This window comes from Balaenoptera borealis, assembly GCF_965194805.1.
Source record: "Balaenoptera borealis genome assembly, chromosome: 14".
NCBI classification, from domain to species: Eukaryota; Metazoa; Chordata; class Mammalia; order Artiodactyla; family Balaenopteridae; genus Balaenoptera; species Balaenoptera borealis.
This window is the reverse complement of record NC_138875.1, coordinates 79720499-79742979: the sequence shown is the minus strand read 5'-3', so window position 1 is coordinate 79742979 and position 22481 is coordinate 79720499. Positions and strand designations below refer to the sequence as shown.

The following is a 22481-nucleotide window of genomic DNA, read 5'->3' as shown; positions in this document are numbered from 1 at the left end:
TGAATCTGGTCAGCCTTGGTAGGGGAGGTGATGCTGGCCCTGGGGTGTCTCTGCAAATGGACTATTGCCTGGGCAGCGGCAGTGGCAGCACAGGGCTGAGACCGCAAAGCACAGCCTAGCGGCTGCAGATAAAACTCTCAGGGCTATAGTTCCCTTGGAGAATCTGATGAAAGAGCCATACTTCCTCCCAGAAAATGCCCTTACGCACATTTTCACTTACGGTTGTGTGGGTTTCTTGGATCCTGGGCTAGGAACCCCTGTAATAGTGGTTCTGGGAAAAACTATTCAACATGTCAGGTGAGATTTCCAGGGTGGGGGAAAGCTGGTGAAGTGGTATGCCAGGGGACTGTCACCACGTACCTTGCCAGGGTGACAAGTAATTTCAGCAATAAATACATTTTAAAAATTTAATACTAGAACCAACGTGGACATGTTATAAAGCAGAAAGCAAAGTCATACAATGTTTTAAGATAGGACAGAGATTTCTGGTGTTTGGCCCTCTGGCTCCCCCAGCGGCATATCAGAGTCTCTTCTGTCTTTAGGGGAGACGTGGGACCCGAGTTTGAAAAGCAGAAGAGATACAGAAGAAAAGGAGACGATAAGTCAACTAAGAACTCAGAACTTGCAAAGAAGCTCCCACAAAATAGCCAACGGGGACAAAGGTAAGATGGGATGAGCAGACGGGGGTGGACATGGGCCAAGATTTTTTTAAGCCACTGGTAAATGTTGGTTCATAAAGGAACTTTGATCCTTTCCCCATCAGGCTATTTCTTCCAGAATGTAAGGTTTACAGCAAAAAACACTGACTGAACTTGGTGTGCTTGGAGATTATTTGGGTCCAATAAAGTCCTTCACAAAACCCAGGTGGTTTTCATGAATGGGAGATGTTATCAACAGGCTGGGAGGAAAAACCCTATGCTTGTAACATTTACACTGGACCAGCAGTTGGCAGTGAATGAAAGTTTAAAACTGTTTTTACTTTCAGTAAAATTTTCTGGGTCTAATTTCTTTTGAACTCTTCCATTACCCATAATTCCTGCAAAGCTAGGAGGGAGAATGTATCTGCAAAATGAACTGTGAAATGAGACTGGAAGGGGCTGCTTCTTAAAAGGAAAAATAAACTTTCCACAGTGGTCCAGCTGCATTAAGACTGTGAGAGGTGAAAACCGTTTAAAGCGAGGTCACTAGGGGGTCAGAGCACCACAAGGCAGCGAGCGTAAATAAAGTACATACTTCATTCGCCAACTGCAGACTGGCTTCATTTATGAAGTAACTGGGTTTTCCGAAAGGAAGCAGAAAACCCTCCTGACACAGCTGCCTTCCCGGGAAGGCAGCCTGAAGGAAAGCAGTGCTCTCGGGACTGGGGGGATGGTGCCCAGTCGCGGCTCTCTATGTGGCTCTGTCTAGTTGGATGTGGATTTTTTTATGACTGAGGATCTTAACTTGAAAAGCCTTCCAAAACCCTCACGACTCAAAAAGTTCTAGGACTCCACGTAGTGGTGCATTTCCCAACCGTGCACGCTTGTGAACAGCAGGAAAGCTTCACGTTGCTCTTGGATCAGTGAGAAGTTATCCCCATGCTGAAAATACTCGGTTTGATAGTCCCTTGTGCCTTTTTTTCCTTTATCAAGAGTTGTATATTTTGTCTTTCCAAAAACCTGCTTTCGGCTTTATGATCAACTTCACTATTTGTTGGTTTTCTAGTTCATTCATGTGTATTTTTATCCTTCTTTAACTCCTTTAAAGAAGGATTTAACTCTTTCTTTCTACTTTGTTTGGGATCACTGTGACATTTTTTAAGCTTTCTGGGGTGACAGCTTAGCACACTGATTTTCTGTCTTATTTTCTATAAAGTCATGACGTCTCCCCGCCCATTCGGGCCTCGTCTCCTGGGTCTTGGTGTTCAGTGCTTCCACTATCAATCACCCTGGTCTAGAGAGTTTCTATTTTCCATTTTTCTTTCCCTGTTTAAAACCGAGTTAATTCAGGAGTGCCTGGGGCTTCCAGGTGTATGTTTTTGTTTAGCTTTTTGTGGATTTCTAATCGTACCGCATTGGGACTGGGGCACTGGATTGCACCTGTCTCGTATTGCTCTTGTGTAATCTGAGATTTTCCTTGTGGCTTTCATACATGGTCATTTTTTATGCATGTTTTGTGGGTATTTGAAAAGGGACAGAATCCTATCTATCTACACCCATTGTGTCACGCTTATGAATTATATTAAGTAAATCCTCTGAATCATGCACCATGGGCATGGATTTTGTTTCTCTGAGTAGTTCTATCAGTCAGTTCTTTGCGTTGCTATTTGGAAGGTACATTAGATGGCTGCTGCTGCTCACAACAGTCTAAATCACGAGTAATGCCAGGGTTTGCCCTCTTAATCCTTGGAAATGGAAGCTAGTTATCACACTGAAGGGGTCTCTCGTGCTGCCCCATGGTGGTTGAACGTGATGGTCCCTCCGCTCTCTCCCCTTCCTTCTCACTCTCTGCTCCAGAACCCATCACCTTCAACCCCACGTGGAGGATGGGTGTTTACGGTACGTAGAAAGTGTCTACTTGGTATCGTGCATCGCAGACACAATAGTAAGCAAAACAGTTATTAATGAAGTAGTTGTATAAATATATAATTATAACCGTGTTAAAATCTACCAGGAAAAAGGGCTGCTCTCGCAGGTTGGGTGGTGGTGTGAGAGAAGACGACCCAGAGTTGAATTCTTGGTCTCAGATCCAAGGGCTCAGGGACTAGCATGTCCAGAGGCCCCCGAAGAAGAAAGGGTGTGGCGACTGGCAAGAGGATGAGCAGGCTGGCGCAGGGGTGCAGAAGGGCCGTCTCTCTCTGAGAGCTGGAGCAGCGGCTGTGTGCCGTGTACAGAGTGATGTGGGGAGGTCCCAGCTTGGGCCAGGGGGACACTCCTGAGACAGGTGGGGAGCAGATGCAGGGCTGCATGGGGGAAGGAGGTATAAATCTGAGCCATCATCAGTGTGTGGTACTCAAAGCCATGAGAGAGAGAGTGAGAACAGAGTGAGATGAAACGAGCCCTGACAAACGCAGCTGGAGAAAAATGAATTGGCAAAGGAGAAAAAGCAAAGGCAGTAGAGGAGTATGTGGGGTCATGTAAGCGCACCCTGCAGTTGCTTTCTTCCCCCAACACTTAAAGCCTGGTGAGGTACTCCTCTGTAGTTCTAAAATACACAGAATTGGTTCTTCCCATGTTTCTCCCAGCTCCCAAATGAGACAATTCCCTAAATGTTGTCACAGGGAAAGGCAAGCGCCAGGTCATAGTTGTAACCGGGTATGGTGTCACAGGACGAACGGCAGATGGGCACAGTGCTCTGAAAGGCCAGCCGGTCCACTGCAAACTCGTAGGCCTGGATCAGCCCCCGGTGTCTAGAGAAAGCACAGAGACAGCGGCGGGGTCAGTCCTGGTGCCCAGCCCCCCCCCCCCCCCCCACTGATTTCTGTCTTTGCAGCAGGCACGTGCTGGAGATGAGAGCGATTCATCGCGACACATGTCTGCTTCGGCCCCACAGTGTGTTGGACGCTCCACATCCCGGGACTAGAGACAAACAGGTGAGCAGACAAGTTCGATGGAGGGAACTGAGTGCTGGGCGGCACCTGGCTGAACAGGGAGGCAGGAAGGGTCCGCCTCAGGGAAGGCCTCACAAGAGGCTGCTTGGAAGCCAGGCCAACAGTAATCAGAAAAGGGTCCTGAGCCTCCGGCATGGGCCTCTCTCCTCTGGCAGCCGTCACCCAGCAGGCTGAGCGTGAGGACTGGGCTTTGCCACTGTCACTGGGATTCAACACCACAGGTCCCTCAGCCTTTTGTCTTGGGCTCTTGGCACGTGTGGCCACCTTCCCCCTCCGTGTCCCTACCGCTCCCATCCCACCCCCCTGCAGCGTCCTGCTGAAGCGCCTAAAACAGGCACTCAGCACGTGTTGTTGGCTAATACCACCCTGCCGCATCTACATGTATGTTCCTGACTTCTATGAAAAGAACGGCTATGCCTGAGGGTACCATCCTGTAGGGACCAATGTGGCCTGGGATGCTCTATCAATAAAATCAAGCTAAGAGTGTCTCTTCCAAACTCCTACACACCTGGACCAACCCAGCCCAAGCACTGACCTCCGGTGGGTGACGAAGTTGTCCAGGTCGGCATTGCGCACCACCCTCTCGTAGGGCACGTGGGCCGTGATGAGGCTGTGGCAGTTGAAGGAGATGTGCCGCACGGGGTGCCTGGAACAGATGGGAGAGAACGCTCGTCAAGGTTAAGTCCACTGGAACTCAGCACGTCCCACCTTTGCTGCTGTGGTCTCGAAAGTCTGGAGCTGCAAGGGACTCTAGAACCATCTAAGCCAGGCTCTTCCTTTACAGAGGAGGAAACCGGGCCCCCAGAGGGGCAGTGTCTGGCCTCAGTTCCCAAAGCTAGCTCGAGCAAGGCCACACGCCAAGCCTACTCCGTAAACACGTCTCAACGTCCCTGTGCTCGCTGGCTGATGCCCTTAACACCTTGGTGCATTGGGACACAGAGGACAAACAACCGGAGCCAATTCAGACACACGCGATGGAGAACAGCCCCATTTCTGCCCCCCTGGCTGGCTGGCCCTGGGCAAGTCACTCCAGCTCTCTGAGCCAGCTTCCCCAGCAGCAGGGTGTGTTGAGTGGTGCCCTACAAAGGCCCGCCAGTCCTGAAGTCAGAGGGCTACAGATGATACGTGTACTCTGGGTTGTGAAAGCACATCCAGAAAGTTTTGGAACAAAATGGCTTGAAACTTATGTAGCAAAGGCTTTTGTTCATTCTAAAAACTTTTTTCCAGTGGAGCACTGAGCCAGGAGACACAGGATAAAAAAGATGTCTAATGCAAGCAGATGCCTGCCCTCAGAGGGATTCCCAACTGTTAAGAAGGTGAGATCCATTCCCACAAAAAAAATAACCAGTGTTTCTAGAGCACAAGAGCTCTTATAAGCCACAAGATGAGACACAGAATTCAGCACTTGGGAGGAGGAATAGGAGACTGCAGCACAGACTGAAAGGGGTCAGCCAGGCCCCTTCAGAAGGGCAGAGGGTGGCATGGAGGGGCTGAGGGGGAGTCCCTTCAGGCTGGGTTACGGCTGTGCCAGAGGCAGGGACAGGCGTCTTGGCCACAGCAGAGGATTCTCTCAAGAGGGGTGCCAGAGTCCAGGGTTTGCGGCACCAACTGGAGAAAGTGTGGCTGGAAGGACTTCGCTCAGGGCCCAGTGAGGCAGGAGGAATGGAAAACAAAGCCGCGAGGAGGATGGAGAAGAGAGAGGTCGGAGCTCAGTCCCAGGCTTGCAGCTGGCTGGCACCAGAGGCAGAAAGGGGAGGTCAAGGGAGAGCTGGCCGAGGAGGGGCGGGAGGACCTTGGGAGTGCGGCCGAAGAGGCTGAAGCGGGCAGTGGGGCAGGAGACTGAGCAACAGCGGGAGCAGAGCGTGAGAGGGAGTCGGGATCCACAGCAGCAAGCACTGCCGCGAGGACGTGAGTGAGGACGAGAATCCCGGGCAGGAGACGGACGAGGCATCAGCCTTGCTTTGTGACCTTCTCTGGGACAAGCCACTAAGCACTGGTGAGAACTGGATGTGCACTTACAAATGAGTTAGGAAGGCTGGGACAGGACGACAGTTCTGGGCACGACCTCGCTTAGCCTGGCTTCACCTGAATGACCCATCTGAGGCAGTGCAGCTTTTCAGGGAGAGAAAAATGAGATCTGCTGGAGTGCAGGCCCAGTGAACTAAACAGAGCTGCTGGTGGCGGTCCCTGGGGGCCTGGACTGCTGAGGAGGCTGTCCTAGAGGCCAGGTTGAGCCAAAAGGGTGTCCTTAAAGGCAGATAGTTCTGGGCTTCCAAGGCCTGAGAGTTTTAGTTGCCTTTTGGCACCACCTGGTGGCAACTCAGTGCATCACCACAGCAGGCAGGGCTGGACAGAGCCAACCAAGCAGCGTGGAGGGCACCCTGGTCTGAGAAAGATGCAGGCCCAAGCACCGGCTACCGCTGCCCTCCAAGGAAGAAACCAGTTCCTCTTTTGACCTCGTACTTAAGCTAGACTTGTGAGCAGTCTTCATTTTATCACGCTCTGCAGTTAGTGGGGACATGTCTCGTCCCAGAGGTGCTGAGGGACAGCCGGGGGAGCTCAGTGCCCGTCTCACACAGGCACGGGGGCTGGATGGATGTGGGCAACGGGGGAGAGCCTCGGGTCCGCTCCCGCCGACCCCTGCGCCAGGCGAGGCCGCCTCTGCTTTAAAGGTCAGACGCCAGTGCGCAATGTTTAACCGGCTGGGCCCCCTTAGTATCCATTTACCTTCATCCGTTTACCTCTGCTGCGCTTGGGAGAATAGCTCTCTCTTGAATTTTAGAGCTAAAGGTTAAAGTTACAAATTCCTCCTTAGTTGAAGCCTGAATACTTTCAGTCTGAAGCGCCCTTGTAAACAGTAAGGAAGATCAAGACTTCCTGGAGTGGAGGAGAGGAGGGGGGCCTGGGCCCGCCCCACCTGGGGGCAGAGGGGCTGTCTGCAGTGCCCCCGCCTGCTGTCTGGCCTGCCCCACTGTGGTCTCTACCCGAGCGGGCAGCTGTGGCAGTCTGAACAGTGTGACAGTGACCAGCGCCATTTCTGAGCCCATTTCACTGCAGCTGACTTGCAGGGCTCCAGTGAGGACCACGTGGTAACCTGTGGACAGCACTTCGCACAGTACCTGGCTCAGTGGCTGACTGAGGCCATCACTGCTGCGACTGTGGTTACTAGAAGCAGCTGAGGACCCACCTTACCTGGAGTGCACCTCCCACAGCTTCTGGTTCATCCGATAATCCCACACGGAGACCAGGCCCTCCTCGCCCCCGCTGACAATCTTCCAGTCGTCCATCTGGACTGAAGAGACTCCGAGCTGGTGGGCAGAGATGGACAGGGCGATCGTGTCAGTGCGGAGGTCGTGGATCCTCACCCTGCAGGGCCAGAGACGAGCGCAGAGGTTAGCATTAGAGCCTGAGATGACGAATTCCTCCTCAGCCATGCTGGTCTATGTACAGCAACCCTGTGAAAACAGAGTACGAAACCCCTTCAGTTACGAACATCTAAATACTGATACTAAACTTTCACCGCCTCCTTAGTGTACTCTCGGAGGAGGCCAAGAGGCACTAGAAATGAACTAGTGTAGAGCACCCCCAACCACTCAAAGCACAGAATAAGGAGGACTCAGAACAAATACACCAGCTGCTCACTTTCATGTGCTCCACAGGCGAGACGCCTGCCCTGGGCACAAGCCCATGGCGATGGAGGCTGACCCGACTGCCACGGTGCGTCCAGGGGGACGCCGGCCTGAGAAGGCTGTCCAGGGGGTAAGTACACCGCCCAGCATGGCAGTTTTGCTGTTCATATAAAAGTCTGTGAAGAGCAAGCTGCAAAACAGCTACATTTGTCTGCAACCTGAACCCTTACCTGGTTGGAAAAATAACACTTCTCAGGCAATTTAACTCAACTTTTAAGTTCATCACCATCTTGTTGAAATTTGGAAAGGCGATGCATCTACAGTTGACTGAGCATAACAGGATCGTGATAGGAGTATGTGGACACTTGGCAGTCACTTGTCTAAAGTGAGATAATTACTTACCTTGTCATAATCTGAATTTAAGAACATCTTTAAAAACTACTTTCTATACAAGTATATGCTGAATTTCCACATAAGGATAAATCAGATGAGCCAGAAATCTCTTATCCACTAGAAGTACCAACACAGTTCCTGAAATAAGCCACAAGAGCTAAAACTGAATGTGGCAACATTTCAGTACAGGTGAATTTAACAGCCCCTATGCTGCAAGTCACAAAGGAAAAGACAATCGCTGCTCTGAAGAGATGCCACCAGCTAGCTAGCAGGGGAGCTGGACAAACATGTCTGACACAAATAATGTGGGGAGAAGGGATCATCTCAAAAGATGTTCTAGGTCCTAAACTCTTACAGGTACATGAGCACGCACAGACACAAAGTTATCTTCAGAGTTCTGAGGGGAAATTATTTGAACTGGAAATTCTATACCTTGCTTACCTACCAAGTTTGAGGGCATAATGAAGACTTTTTTTTAAACAGAAAAGGACTCAAAGTGAGCTACCCATGGATACTCTCTGAAAGAAAGTGATGTAGCAAAAATATCAGAAGGACCACGGAGTGATGTATGAAACAAACACTGAATGTTAGCAGACAGCTTAGAAAGACCTGATGTATCAGCTGGGTGGACAGACACACACAGGAAAAAACCCACCTCTTATGAGGAAGAGCCTCAAGTCACAAAGCAAAACTCAATATAGGGACTTCCCTGGTGGCACAGTGGTTAAAACTCGTGCTCCCAATGCAGGGGGCCCAGGTTCAATCCCTGGTCAGGGAACTAGATCCCACGTGCATGCCACAACTAAGGAGCCTGCCTGCCACAACTAAGACGCAGCACAACCAAATAAATAAATTAAATAATAATTTTAAAAAGGTTTGAAAAAGAACCAAATAGTACTTAAAAAAAAAAAAGATTAGAAAGGCACATTTGCATGTGACAATTTTAATACCTGAAAAGGTAGACTTCAGAGCAAAAAGCATTAGCCTGAGAGTACTTCAAAATGATGAGAAGGAATACAGTTTACTAAATGTTTGAGAAAACTTGCCAGGAAAGAAACAAAAAACCCCACATGATACCCGAAACTAATATAAAACTGTAAATCAACTATATTTCAATTAAAAAACCACACATGGACCTAATGTCTGTAGGTCGATTTTTCCCCCCTTTTTAGTAATTCAGTTTCTTTCATCATTATAATCTATTCAGGTTTTCTATTTCTTGAGTTCATTTTTTGAATCTCCTTATTTGAAGACCTAGATGAATAAATGACATTGTAGGAAAATAAGAATTATCAAAACTGACCCCCAGGAGATAGAAAATCCAAATAGATCAAGGAACACAGAGCAAGCTGGGAAAGCTGTCGGAGGAACAAGCTGTCCCTGCAAAACAAGAACAGCACAATGGGTCCAACCTGGAAGGAGCAAACCCCGCCCCCCGCATTCCCAAACCCCGGGCTACATCTACTGTTCCACAGCACAGCAAAGGGAGGAAAGCTCTGACTCTCTACATGGAGCCAGCATTCTGTTATTACCCAAAACCTGACACTGCAAGCATGACAGAAGATGACAGGTCTGCACCAGTGCTAAGACCTGAATAAAAGATCAACTAACAGAACTCACAGCAACATGTTAACCAGCAAGTGGACTCTATCTAGGATGTCCATTCCTGTGGTCCACCATGCCTCTCTGACAACAAGAAACCCACAGAGAGGGTCACTTCCATGGACACTGAAGAGAGATCTGATGACACAGAACACTTATTCCTAATGAAAAGTCTTTAAAAAATAGTAATCTACTTTTACCAATATTATTTCACATTGTTTTAAGAAAATTAGATAAAAGAAGAAAATGAGAAGTGGACAAATTTATCATTAGGGTTGACAATCCAAGGTAATTCAGTAATAATTCAGAATCAAATGTATTCTAATATGTCAAAATCAATAACTATCCTTTGTACAACCACTAGTTTTAAAAATGTAATTGAAGAAAAGATCCCACTTAAATTCGCAATTATAAGCAAAATACCCTATAACAACTTTCTCAACTTGGAGCTCTACCATATGTATTACACCAACATTAATTACAGAGGGCTCAGAGAGTTAAAACAATTACAAATATTCAGGATAGGAAGGCCTTTCTAAACATTACCAAAAAAAAAAAAAAAGTCAAGGCAAATGGTAAACTGGGGAAAATGTTCGCACCAGACGACTAATTTCTTATAAAAAAAATTCCTTCAAATTGATAATAAAGATTGATAACCCAGTAAAGTTTAAGAAAAGAAAAAATAGTTCACAGGAAAAGAAATACTAATGGCTTTTAAACACGTGTAAGATGTTCAAGTTCACTGGTAAGGAGAGAAATTATGCACTAAAACTACAATGCAGTAATACCACTCAACCTGCCTGCCCAGCAAAGGTAAAGTCTGGTAGTACTCCAAGACCCCTTCCACGCTGGTGAGCCCTGGATACAGAGGTACTTCTGTACGGCTGATGTGAGCACAAGCCCAAAGAAAGTGACTTGGCAATATCCAACAAAATAAAAAATGTACTTCACTTTGACCTAGCAATTCTGCTTCTGCTTCTAGGATTTTATATAGGCAATATCTAACATACGTGTACATCCACATATATACATACAAGGCCATTAGCCACAGTACTTTTTCAGTAGCAAAGATGAGGCTTCTGTTTCAGGCACCCTGTTGACCCTCCCACTGAAAATCACTTCATACTGCTGGATAAGACGTAACTACAGCCTTTTAAGTGCACTGCTGAGCTCACAGAGTAAGCGACCTCCCTAGGGCCCATGCAGAAAACCAGGTTGGAGAGCTTGAGTTGCAATTTTGGTCGCCTCTATGCATGTGCGGTGGGGGTGAGGCTACTGGCAGGTGCCAAACTCAGGAAGCAACGGGACTGGCTCTTACTGTACCACGGGGGCAAGGCTGTAAGACTGGGGTCCACTCAAAGGGGAGTATTGAGACCTTCCTTTATAAAAAAGCAGTATAGAACTTCTAGACACAAAAACATAATCCCTGCAATTAAACTCATTAGATAGGCTAGAAACAGATTAGACAAAGCATTTGTAAATTAGAAAATAAATCTGAAAAGTTACCTAGAATGGAGCACAAAGAGAGAAACAGATGAAACATGTGAATGAAGCGTTAAGAGACAGGAAGGATGGAAGGGGATGATGGTTAAGGTTACGCCCAAAAGAAATCCCAGAAGGAAAAAAATCCAGTGTGTGGCAAAGAAGCGATATTCAAAGTGTTAATGGCTGATGTTTTTCCAAAATGAAAGACAGGCATACTCACACTCATGAGCACTAATCAGAATAAATGAAAAGAAATACGTATTACAGAGTATCATAATAAAGTGGGAAACCACAAAAGACACAAGGGGTCTCAAAAGCAACCTGAGAGAAAAAGACTTCTGATAATCAGACCAACAGGAAAAATAAGAAATAGTCTTTACGTTGTCATGAATTTGAGTGACTCAACGGGGAAGGCACGTAACCTAGCTCCATCAGCGGATGCCAGCTAAAGCCGTGACGGCACATCCGGTACAGTGGAGACCTGCACGGGCATCAGAGAAGGAGGCAGAGCTACACATACTGAAGACAGCCGTCGCCCAACAGCCACACACCCAGCGCACCAGGCCCCGCTGCGTGGCGGCAGCTGGGGGGCGGGGGAGGGAGGCACGCATGTGTGTGTGCAGGCGCCCTCTGGAGACCGCCGTCGCACAGCCTCCGCTGAGGAAACAGAAGCTCCCAGGAGACAACGTCTCCCTATGTATAATTTTTTGTGCTTTTGAATTCAATGTTGAAGGTGTAGGTTACCTGCTTAAGTTAAAATAATTTAAAGATAAAATTCTGGAAGGACATACTGGAGTTGGTAACAGCAGTTACCTTGGGGAAGAGTCTCAATGGAAGAATGAGGGGAATAAATGCGGCCTTTACTTTTTATTCTAGACACTGCCATGTTGCTTAAGGAACAAGAACTCGTTCGTGAGTGGGAGGGGCACCCAGAGGCCTTCACAAGTACTGGTCACACTGTTTCTTAAGTGGGTGGGTGGTGGGAATGCTCAGGCGTTCCATTGTTCTTTAAATTGTACACAACGTACCCTGTACACACTCCCATGTGGATGTTCTGTTTCAAATAAAACAGGGTTTTAAAAATCTATAGTCTTATGACACAGGGGTGAGGTCCATGGTTCTTCCCTGCTGGCGGCGAGGATGACTGAGAGCCCTGTTAGTACAGCAGGCCAATCAGCAGCCCCCTCGCCCCGCCTCCCCTCTTCCCAGGGAGGGTCTGTGACCAGAGAGATGCAGAGCGAGCAGGAAACACACAGAAGACAAAGAGCTCCCTCAGTCGGCATTTACAGACACTAATCTTTAGGCATTTGTGGGTTAGAGAAGGGAGAAAAGGTAAAGTTGCTGTGAAAGGAACTCTGCCTGGAGGCTACAGCTGCACTGCTTACTAATGGGAACTTGGAAAGGAAAGGGGGGGGGCGGGGATTTTTAGCTTGAGTACTTTTCAGTGCATATTTGGTTAATAAGGGTCTATTTTGCTCTAGTGATTTTCATAAAGAGCTCCTCTGTTGAATATTTATACTCCATAATTTACAGTTTGGCTGTTAAGGAGACAAAGGCAAACACAAATTTGGTCCAGAAGTTCAAAGTTTGCCATCTGTTTTCCTATTGTATTTAGATACCGGCAAGGATGGCTCCAAACAAAATACACAAATACACCAAAAGATACAGCATTAGTGTATTTTATCACTAAGGAAAACAAAAATGGGCCAAAAACAGACTCGAACTTCTCCCCACAGGGAAAAAGGAGAAGCATTTAGAAGACATCTCCTCAAAGAGGCACTGCTCTGGTTTCTGGCTGACAGAAAGAGGCAGCACGCAGCACGGGGTGCGAAGTCCACGCGATCCACTCGAGGTCACATTACGAGACGCACCTCTGCTTGACACGCCTGACGGCGCGGCCCCAGCGTGCACAGCGGCGTTCCCTGGCAGAGCCGTACCCTCAGCGCGCAAGTCAAACTCCCGACGTGGGGAAACAGGGAGCACGGCAAACGGGCACAGACACGCCAAGACAACTGATTCCAGGGACAAAAAGAAGCCAATGGTAGACACTGTGAATCCCTATCCAGCGCGTGTTTCATCAACTTTGCCCGTTGAAAAGAAAAAAATAATTGGTCTGAAAGCTGTAATTGTATTATGTTTAATATTCATGGTTGGGTTTGGAGGGCTGTTCCAACACTCCCTCTCTCCAGCCCCTCTCTAATGAAAATCACACCACAGGAGTCAGCTCGAGCCCGCCAATTAAAACAAAAGACACCAGAACCTTCCAAAGACTCCAACAGAGGAGAATCCATCTGACGGGCAGGAAAACGTGCTGGAACTGAGAGGGAGGCACGCTCTGGCTGGTCCTGTGCTAAGAGCTTTGAATAACTTATTACAACACTTGCAGATGGAGCAAATGTAACATTTACGCCCCACTCACTCTCCCTAACAGCCAGCAGCAGCACCAGAAGCCACCACAACTTTGTATTTGTCAAGGCGAGAAGAAAGCTCCGACACTCTCTAATTAGGGGTCACAACTCAGAGCTTGCTTCCCACTGGTTTGGATAAAATAGTCCCATAAAATAATAAGGCAAACTGTATTTGATGGCAAAGATGAAGCCTGTTCAGACTCTGGCTCAGCAGTTTCATTAAGAAGGACCTGACCTTCAGCTATATTTCTATCCAGAAAATAAAGGGAACAAGCAAGACGGCATTAAAACAGTCTCTTTTTTTTTTAATGACTAAATTAATCAAGAAAACTCACTATTTTTTTTAAAGAAATCAATAACATGATTCTGTTTTGTCTCATCGAACCTATATTAAAGAGGATTTTTAAATACAACCTTATATGCCAAAATCAGTAGCTATAACATACATATAGCACCAATGGTGGCCTTTGGTGAATGATTCATTTTTAATAGCAACTAGAAAAACATGTATTTTCAGGTAGAACTGCCCAGTTTAATCCAACTAGGCTATGGTTAGAGCTCTATGTATTGTAAAGCTGTATCTCTAAAGTTTAGAGTTCTTTGTTTATTGCCCATAAAGAGTAATAAGCCCCTTGGACTGATCACTTGACCTTTCTGGACCTGTTCCCTTAGCTGGGCCAGCATTAGATGGTCTTAAAGAGCTCTGCTAGACCAAACATTCTGCAACCCTTACAAGCCAGCCCATAACACCACCTGTGGACAAAAATGATGATGTATGTAACACCAAAATAACAAGGCATGCTGGAAACATAGAAACATTTAGCTTACTTTAATAAATCCTTTTAAATTTTAATCAGATGAGTATACCTAGAATAACCTATTTTATGGTCAACTGATTTTCAACAGTGGTGCCGAGACAATTCAATGGGGAAAGAATAGTCTTTTCAACAGATGATGCTAGGACAATGGAAATCCACATGCAAAAAAGAATGAGGTTGGACTCCCACCTCACACCATATACAAAAATTAACTCCAAATACATCATAGACCTCAGTGTAGGAGCCAAAATCATAAAAATTCTTTTAAGTAAACATAGGAGTAAATCTTTGTGACTTTGGGCTAGGAAATGGCTTCTTCAATATGATACCAATAGCACAAACGACAAAGAAAAAATGGATAAATGGAATTTCATGAAAATTAAAAACTTCTGTGCTTCAAAGGACATTATCAAAATTGTGGGGGGCTTCCCTGGTGGCGCAGTGGTTAAGAATCCGCCTGCCAATGCAGGGGACATGGGTTTGAGCCCTGGTCTGGGAAGATCCCACATGCCGCGGGGCAGCTGAGCCTGTGTGCCACAACTACTGAGCCTGCGTGCCACAAATACTGAGCCTGCATGCCGCAACTACTGAAGCCCACGCACCTGGAGCCCGTGCTCCGCAACGAGAGGTCACTGCAGTGAGAGGCCCACGCACCGCAATGAAGAGTAGCCCCCGCTCACCACAACTAGAGAATGCCCGCACACAGCAATGAAGACCCAACGCAGCCAAAAATAAATAAATAAAAAATAAATAATTAAAAAAAAAAAAGTGTGAAAAGACAACCCACAGAACAGGGAGAAATATTTACAAATCATGTCTGACAAAAGGTTGGTATCCAGACTATATAAAGAACTCTTGCAACTCAATAAATAAAAAGACAACCTAATTAAAAAATGGGCCAAGGATTTGAATAGTCATTTATCCAAAGAGGCCAAAAAGCACATGAAAGGATGTTCAACATCATACCTTTAGGACAGCTATAATCAGAGACCATAGCAAGTACAGGTAAGGATGTGGAGAAATTGGAACCCCCATACACTGCTGGTGGGAATGTAAGATGGTACAGTGACTTTGGAAAAGAGTCTAGCAGTTCCTCAAATAGTTAAACACAGGGTTATATAAGTCAGCAATGCCACTCCTAGGTATATATCCAAGAGAAGTGAAAACATAGGTCTACACAAAAATCTGTAGTTTAATGGTAACAGCAGCATTATTCATAATAACCAAAAAATGGAAACAACCCAAATGTTAACTGATGAATGAGTAAGTAAATGTGGTATACTCATACAATGGAATATTACTTGGCCATAAAAAGGAATTAAGTGGTGATTCAAGCTACAACGCAGGTTTACCTTGGAAACATTATGCTAAGTGGAAGAAGCCAGTCACAAAAAGTCACATGTTCTATGATTCCATTTATATGAAATGTCTAAAACAGACAGATCTGTAGCGGCAGGAAGTGATTAGTGGTTGCCTAGAGCTAGAGAAGTTGGGGGGACATGGGGAGTGACTGCTAAGGGGCACAAGGTTTCTGTTTGGGGTGATGAAAATGTTCTAAACCTGACTTGGTGATGACTGCACAACCTTGTGTACTTTACACTGGATTGTATAATTTAAATTGGTGAATTGTAGGTATGTGAATTCTATCTCAGTAAAGCTAAAAATTTTTTAAATCAATTTAAGATTACAGGAGGAAAAGCAGTGGGACTTGTTGGCTCAGTGCATGTTGCTCTGGCAGCCCACTAACAACCTGACGTACGCCCTTACCACCAACTCTTCTTTTTGGCCCCGCCGTGCCGCCTGCGGCATCTTAGTTCCCTGACCAGGGATTGAACCTGGGCCACGGCAGTGAAAGCGCAGAGTCCTAACCACTGGACCGCCAGGGAAGTCCCACCCTTATCACCAACTCTTATTTTGATTCTCCCCAGCAGAGCATTCTCTGGTCTAGATCCCTGATTTCATTCGTTAGAAATGAGCAGATCCCAGATGAGCAGACTGAGAGCAACAGAATGGGAAGGGACCCCATTTAATACAGCCCTCTACACAGTTTATTTAAATAATTTAAAGAGAGGAGGAGTTCTGCGTCTGACCTAAAGTAAGCCCACTACTGCCTCTGTCTTCTGCTGCTACAACCCAAACCTCTGGACAAAACACAAAAAGCAAACACCTGAGGACCCTGGGGAGTTGACTCACTACAGTGGATTGTGGAGGAAGTGGCCGCGGAGGAAGGGGCCGTAGGGAGAGGAGTTTCTCTCTCACAGCCTCACCCCGAGTGTGAGCTCCTGTAGCACAGCTGTGTAGTGGTGTGGGAGCTATAATGCTAACAGAAACACCCTCTTTCTGAAGAACCAAGGAGAGAAGCCCCTAAGTCCAAAGAACGTGGGGGTGGTGTCTTTGGGGATTCCCCCATCTCTTTTCTCTGTGGTTTTGCCCCAAGGCAGTCCCTATTCACAGAGCTGCATGGTGGTAGGGATGCCAGCAGGTGAAACCCTGAGAGAAACCCCATCTTCTCGTCAGAGGCCCAGGGGACAGGGGCCCTGAAAGCTAGGAATCGCAGGGATGAAGAGGGGGCGGAACTGGAGACGGGGAGCCCGTGATACTGCGTGCGACCCCGCGCACGGCCCAGGCGCAGATCCAAAGCAGTACAGCAAAGGCTCAGATAAGATTTCAACCACTGCCAGCTCAGACTAACCTCTGGGTGGCACATGTGCAGGGCAGTCAGAGAAGCACAGCAAAGGTTTTGGAAATTGAACTGACACTGGAATCACCACCCATGGAAGGCAAGACACAACTTGCAGTCTGAACCTAACCAGGGGGACTGCCTGTTTAAAACAAAAACAAAACAACATCCTCCAGAGGATTATGTAACAGGATCCAAAGTGGACACAAAACGTCCAGGATATATCCAAAATTACTTGACATACCCCCACCCCAAAAGCCCCAGGAAAATGTGACCCATTCTCAAGGGAAAATGTCAACCCTACAATAACCCAGACTTTTGGAATCATCAGTGACTTTAAAGCAGCTATTGTAACTATATTCCATGAAGTAAAGGTACAATGATAAGAAAGAATGAAATTCTGAGCAGAGAAACAGAAACAATGGCAATTTTGAACCAAAAAAGTATAAAATCTGAAATAAAAAATTCACTAGATGGGTTCAATAGCAGAATGGAGATGACAGAGGAAACAGTTCGTGAACCCAAAGTTAAATCAGTAGATATTTGCAACTTGAAGAATGTAAGGCTTAGGAAAGAAAATGAATAGAGCTTCAGTGACCTGTGGGATAATATCAAAAAGTCTGTTCTTCACATCACTGAAGTCCCAGAGGAGAGGGGAAAGGGATCAGTGTGGAAAAAAAATCTGAAGAAATAATGGCCAAAAAATCCCAAATTTGGTGGAAGACATAAATTTACAGATTCTAAATGTTCAGTGAACCCCAAAGGTTAAACTAAAGAAACAAAACAAAAAAACTCACAGCGGTCTATTTCCTGCAGACTTTATCTTGGTAACACACTCAAGTTTCTCATAACTGTTCTAATTCCTAAGATTTATTTTTGCCCTCATTGAACAAATACAGACTTCTATTTAATTGAAAACACCATCCAATGCAAGAAGCACCATTACTTTATGTAATATTTTAACATGCTGCCATTGTAAGATGTTATTATAAAAGACACATCTTGATTTCAAGAATGTGAAAATGTAAAAAAAAGTGCATCTTGGAATAAATGCAAAACATACAGAGTTAAGCCCTCTCTGAGCACTAGACAGACACTGTGGTAAGACACAAGCATCCAGTCCTAACACCGGATGCACACCCCTCCCTCCCCTCCTCTAACGTTACTTACCACTCTTCTTGGCTTAGCAGGAAAGGACAAAATATGCATTAAAAAAACCTCATTGATCTGTAGTGTTAAAACTCTTGTGCAGAGCCCCACCTATATAACCCCACTTTATAACCCTTCCCTCCCAGCGAGGGAAAAGTACAATCCAACCATAACTCAGTTCCCACCCTGACCATTCTCTTAATCTTTATCAGACTCTACTTAACCTCTAGTGACAAGCTAGGTGAACTATTTTTTCATTTTTAATTTCAGCCTATACGCACCTCCACAAAAAAAACCAACTCCTTAGAAAATTCCACCCATGTTATTAGCAAAGTTACTCAAGCTGATTTCCTTACTTTAAAGAAACATTATTTTTGTTTTAACCTTGGACAGTTTTATGTACCTTTAGAGTCCATTTCATTCTCAAGTTATTTATAAAGTACTAAGAGAATGCAATAGAAGTTCAGTTTTTTTAAATAAAAAAGGAGGTTCCAAGGTTTTTAAATTGCATCTGTCATGAAGTGATAGCCACCTAGCTCTCTTCATAGTATTTGCCCCCTCCGTCCCACTTCTGAAATAAAACATAAGCTGTACAAGCCTGGGTGTGCATCTCTGATGAGTTCCCACTCATAAGCTATTAAGTCTTTGGGAAAAACCCCACAAGACATGCCTCTATGCACTTAAAAGTCTAGAGTCCTTATTCCTTCCTTTTTCCAGATGTATAATATTTTTAAGCCCCGTGTTTCAAATTCGTATTGCTAACACTGTTAATGTGACTCATAAAGAACAATCTTACATATGATGGCAAGCCTCTGGGGTACCAGTAGTAGTCAAATAGCTGGCACAGATCTAGAAGTGGCCCTGATTAAATGCCATTTTGGACAGCCCCATCTCCAACTCCAAGTCCCAAGTCTATTCTTTTCATCCAAAAAGACAAAGGGTGTAAAAAAAAAAAAAAAAAAAAAAAAACCGTAACTTTGGTTTACTAATAAAATGGATTTTAACATGGTCAGATTTGGGACCAGAGAGCCCTTATACACTGCGCATTTGGCTTCTCCTCTGGCAATGGGGAGCGTGGTCAGGCAGCCCTGCTCCAGAGGAAAACATCAGCTTTACCGAGTATGTACAGGTCTCCTCACTGACAGCAGGATGTGCAGCTGACAATGGTCATGACAATCTGGCTGTAACTGTGCTTCTAGAGCTAATTAGGCTACGTTATGCAGAAAGCAGAGGTCTCTTCTCTGGAACACCATTTTGGTTTCCTGGGAGCCTAGCTGTGGTTGAACACCTAAATGGTCATGCTGTCAGCAAACTCTGAAGCATAGCCTACAATCCCAAACCCTTCCATCTGGATGCCCCACAGAGCCCTCTGCATTTGCTCTCCTGGAAAGCGAGGAGCTGTTAGGTCCCTGCGGGTAGATCCTGTAGGTAAGCTTGGAGCCTTTGCGCAGCTCAGTCAGAAATGAACATGGGAGAGTAAAACTATAAACTGATGCGTTTCACTTGCTGTGCCACAAGTGCGGCCACTTATCAAGCCTAGTTTTTTGGTTTTTTTTTTTTAAAGAGAAAAACTGCCTGGACATACACTGAGGAGTTCAATTCTCAACCATGAGAAGTATCAGCTGTTTCAGGAGGGCTCGAGGAAAAAAAGATCAAGTATTTTCTTTCAATAAAGCATACTCACATCTTTTTGCTCTATGGGAGGGAGACAGTAGTAGTGAAGGTCAGAAGTTGAAAATATTATCTGACAAAATAATTATTTTTGCAAGCTGCTGTACTGGTGCGACAGAGGTCTGGGATTTGGCACAAAGGAGGACCCGCCTCACGATCTGATACCCCACCAAGTGGCCCGCCACCTGCAGCCCGGGGCTGGCCAGGGGAGGGGGCGCCAGCTGACCTGGCCTCCAGCCATGCTACCTCTGTTCAGGGCACTGGGTCAGACATGACAGATAACCAGTCAAACAAAGAAGAAAAAAAAAAGGAAAAGACAAGGGGGAGAGGGAAGAGAAAGGAAAAAAGCCTAAAATTTGGACTCAGACAGTCTTTTCAAACACTTTAATCCTTCCATGCTGATGGGTCCTGGAGCGGCCAGAGCTGGCACTGGACCCTGTACCGGGAAAATCCGACTCCCTAAGCCAATACGTTAAAGGGAAGACCGCTAATCAGCTAAATAGAAACTGGAATCTGTTCACATGAAGTCTCTTTTTTCCCCCATCACCGGAGGGACACCACAGTGGTCTGAAACACACTCTTGACATCATTTGGCAGGCAAACCTATTTTGCTGAACATGATTCATCCCTTAGGTTATTGTTTTTAATATTAGAAAGTGAGCTTTTAAATGCCAAACAAATTTTACAGCAGGGGGACAAAAGATATTCCAAGTGGTCTCACTGGACCTTCCACCAACTGCGTCCACCAAATGGCCTAAAAGACAACCTTCCCATGGTGTTTCAGAAATGAGGCAGAGACGCAGATCCATCCAACTATTACCTAATACAAGACTTTGTTCTCCAAGTTCACAGGGATGGTATTTATGGGATCAGGGCTGAACTCAGGTGGGCAGAGATGTGAGTGAGAAGTGAGGAGGGTGAGCCGTGGAGGAAATCAGTGAGCTCAGTGGAGGCCGAGCGGCCAGTCCTCAAGAGAAGCTGCCTGCGGCTCTAAGATGCGACTCTCCTGACACCTACCTCCTGTCCATGTTGCCACTGACCATGAGATTGGGAGGGCTGTCCCGGAGGTTGACGCAGGTGAAGTCGCCAAGCGCGTTGCCCAGCTTCGAGAGGCAGCGTTCTGCTTCCAGGCTGTACACCAGGATCTGGGGAGGAGGAAAAACACGTGGGTGGGCGTCAGGGGCAGCAGGCCCGCACGAACAATTTCCACCCAGCGTCGCCCCGGGGCACGGTCACGGCACCAGCTCCCATTAGAGAAGAGGCTCTAATACTTCATTTCCTGACCCCTTCCAGGTAATGACAGTATAAGGATGTGGCTCTTAGAACGACAAAAGGAAAACGCAAGAGAAAAAATCTAAAGAATTCCAGGCCAAGGTGCAAACAAACTCTTAGGACACACAAAAAATGCCAAATGGGGAAATTCGGTATCCCAATTTCTTAACACAGAAAAAGAAGCATGGAAACTAGGGGTCACTGACTGCTTCTGATGACTTAATGGGGGAGGCTAATGAGAAGTCTGTGTACAGGGTTCTCTCTCTTTTCCCCTCTGTATTTATACCACAGAAGGTAAAAAGAACAAACAGTGTAAGCATCCAGGATGAGGAAGCTTGCACAGTTAACCACTAGATGATTCCTTTAAACTACAAACCAAAACATAAAGTCTTATTCCCAAACGTTAAAAAAAAATTTTTTTAATTGAGGTACAACCGATATTCCCCAACATTTCTCTCTTCAGTCACTCTCCACTAGCTAATTATAGTAAGCTCTGTTCCATGAGTTATGGAGGCAAGTAAGAAAGTATCCTTGATCTCTAGACAATGTATTCATTACATTTGAACACTGCCTTTTCTCCAGCAAATGGGGAAACAAGGATGATTCATAAGGAATCTTTCTGAAGATTATTTAAGTCTTTTCCTAAAAAAATCTTAGTAATTCAATTAACATTAAGTGCTTGCCATGGGTCAGTAATTGCTGTAAGTACTGAAGACATAGTCCTTGCTCCCAAATTCACTGTTCAAAAGCCTCCTCATTTACACACACACACACACACGTGAACATACATTATATTCTGTTGATCATGTGGTTAAAATTAATCACTGAACTCAAAAGTTTTAATGTTAATATTTTGTAGAGTCTCGTCTCTTAGCCCACACATGAAAATGATGTGCTATTTTTTCTTGTTAACCTATACATTTATCAATTATCAGTGTACAGATTCCTATTTTAGTACTGAGAGGTTAATAAATTGACTCCACCTTGAAAACCATTGATCTCATTGTTGACACATATTTCTAACAATTGAATCTTTGGAAATTCCTAATAGTCAAAACAACACTATAATATTAAGTAAAATTGCTCACAGTATCTGAAAGGAAAGAGGGCAATTTCAAAATGTAAAATGCCTTCTTAATCCCTAAAGACCATAGAGAACAAGCTAAATTTTATTTTTATTTTCATGCAGTTGAAAATAAAAGTTTCTGAGAAAATTTCAACTGTAAAATATCCAAAATAAGATTCTTCTTCCAAGTATAGACGTAGAAATAAATCAAATCTTCTGTCTACAGTGAATATCCTAAAAATTACATAAAAATCGGTTCCTGGAGGGAGAAAAAAAAAAACACCAGCAATCTCATGGTCTACCCTGAAAGTAACATTCTGCACTTATATATCATTATACAGCTTTCAACAGGGCTTTTGGACTCAATCTCTTCTTGTTTTTAAAATACTTCAACATCTATAGCAGGAAGAAATGTTCATGGTAAATATAAGAATTAAAATCTGATATTGAGTCTGTTCCTATGTCTTTACTTCTTCTAGAAGTTCTTTTTTGACAAGAGGATAGATCATTTCTGAATGAAAGAGTGGGATCTAATCCCTCTCCAAAAAGACTGCAAATTCATCGTATAAGTTAGTAGTCAGGAGTCAAGTATTTTCTAAAATGTTTAATAATTCAATGAATCAGAACTATCCAAAGAGTACCTTGACCATTATGTTTAGTTAAAGACCGCAGAGATTAGAAAACACATTACCCATCTCAGAGGCGGTTCTTCCCACGTT

The 22481-nt window shown here is 45.3% G+C and overlaps 1 protein-coding gene and 1 long non-coding RNA gene across 4 annotated transcripts in view; one reads left to right on the top strand and one right to left on the bottom strand.

The window, feature by feature from the left end:
• Nucleotides 1-393: 393 nt before the first annotated feature.
• Nucleotides 394-22481, bottom strand: part of FBXW8 (F-box and WD repeat domain containing 8) — a 123587-nt gene continuing 101499 nt past the window's right edge. The window contains exons 8-11 of the mRNA XM_082355724.1: nt 20442-20569; nt 6782-6955; nt 4125-4235; nt 394-3388 (exon numbers count right to left, since the gene is read on the bottom strand). Coding sequence (XP_082211850.1) covers nt 3244-3388; nt 4125-4235; nt 6782-6955; nt 20442-20569 — 558 coding nt within the window. The 3' untranslated portion in view covers nt 394-3243. The remainder of the gene's footprint in view (nt 3389-4124; nt 4236-6781; nt 6956-20441; nt 20570-22481) is intronic.
• LOC309611379 lies at nt 3396-13411 on the top strand. 3 transcript variants are annotated; one of them, XR_014234485.1, is made up of 4 exons: nt 3396-3571; nt 4817-4905; nt 7249-7348; nt 11575-13411. It is a non-coding gene; the product is annotated as an uncharacterized lncRNA (long non-coding RNA). The 3 variants fall into 3 exon arrangements; XR_014234486.1 differs by having other exon boundaries at nt 7249-11643; nt 12314-13411; XR_014234487.1 differs by having other exon boundaries at nt 7249-13411.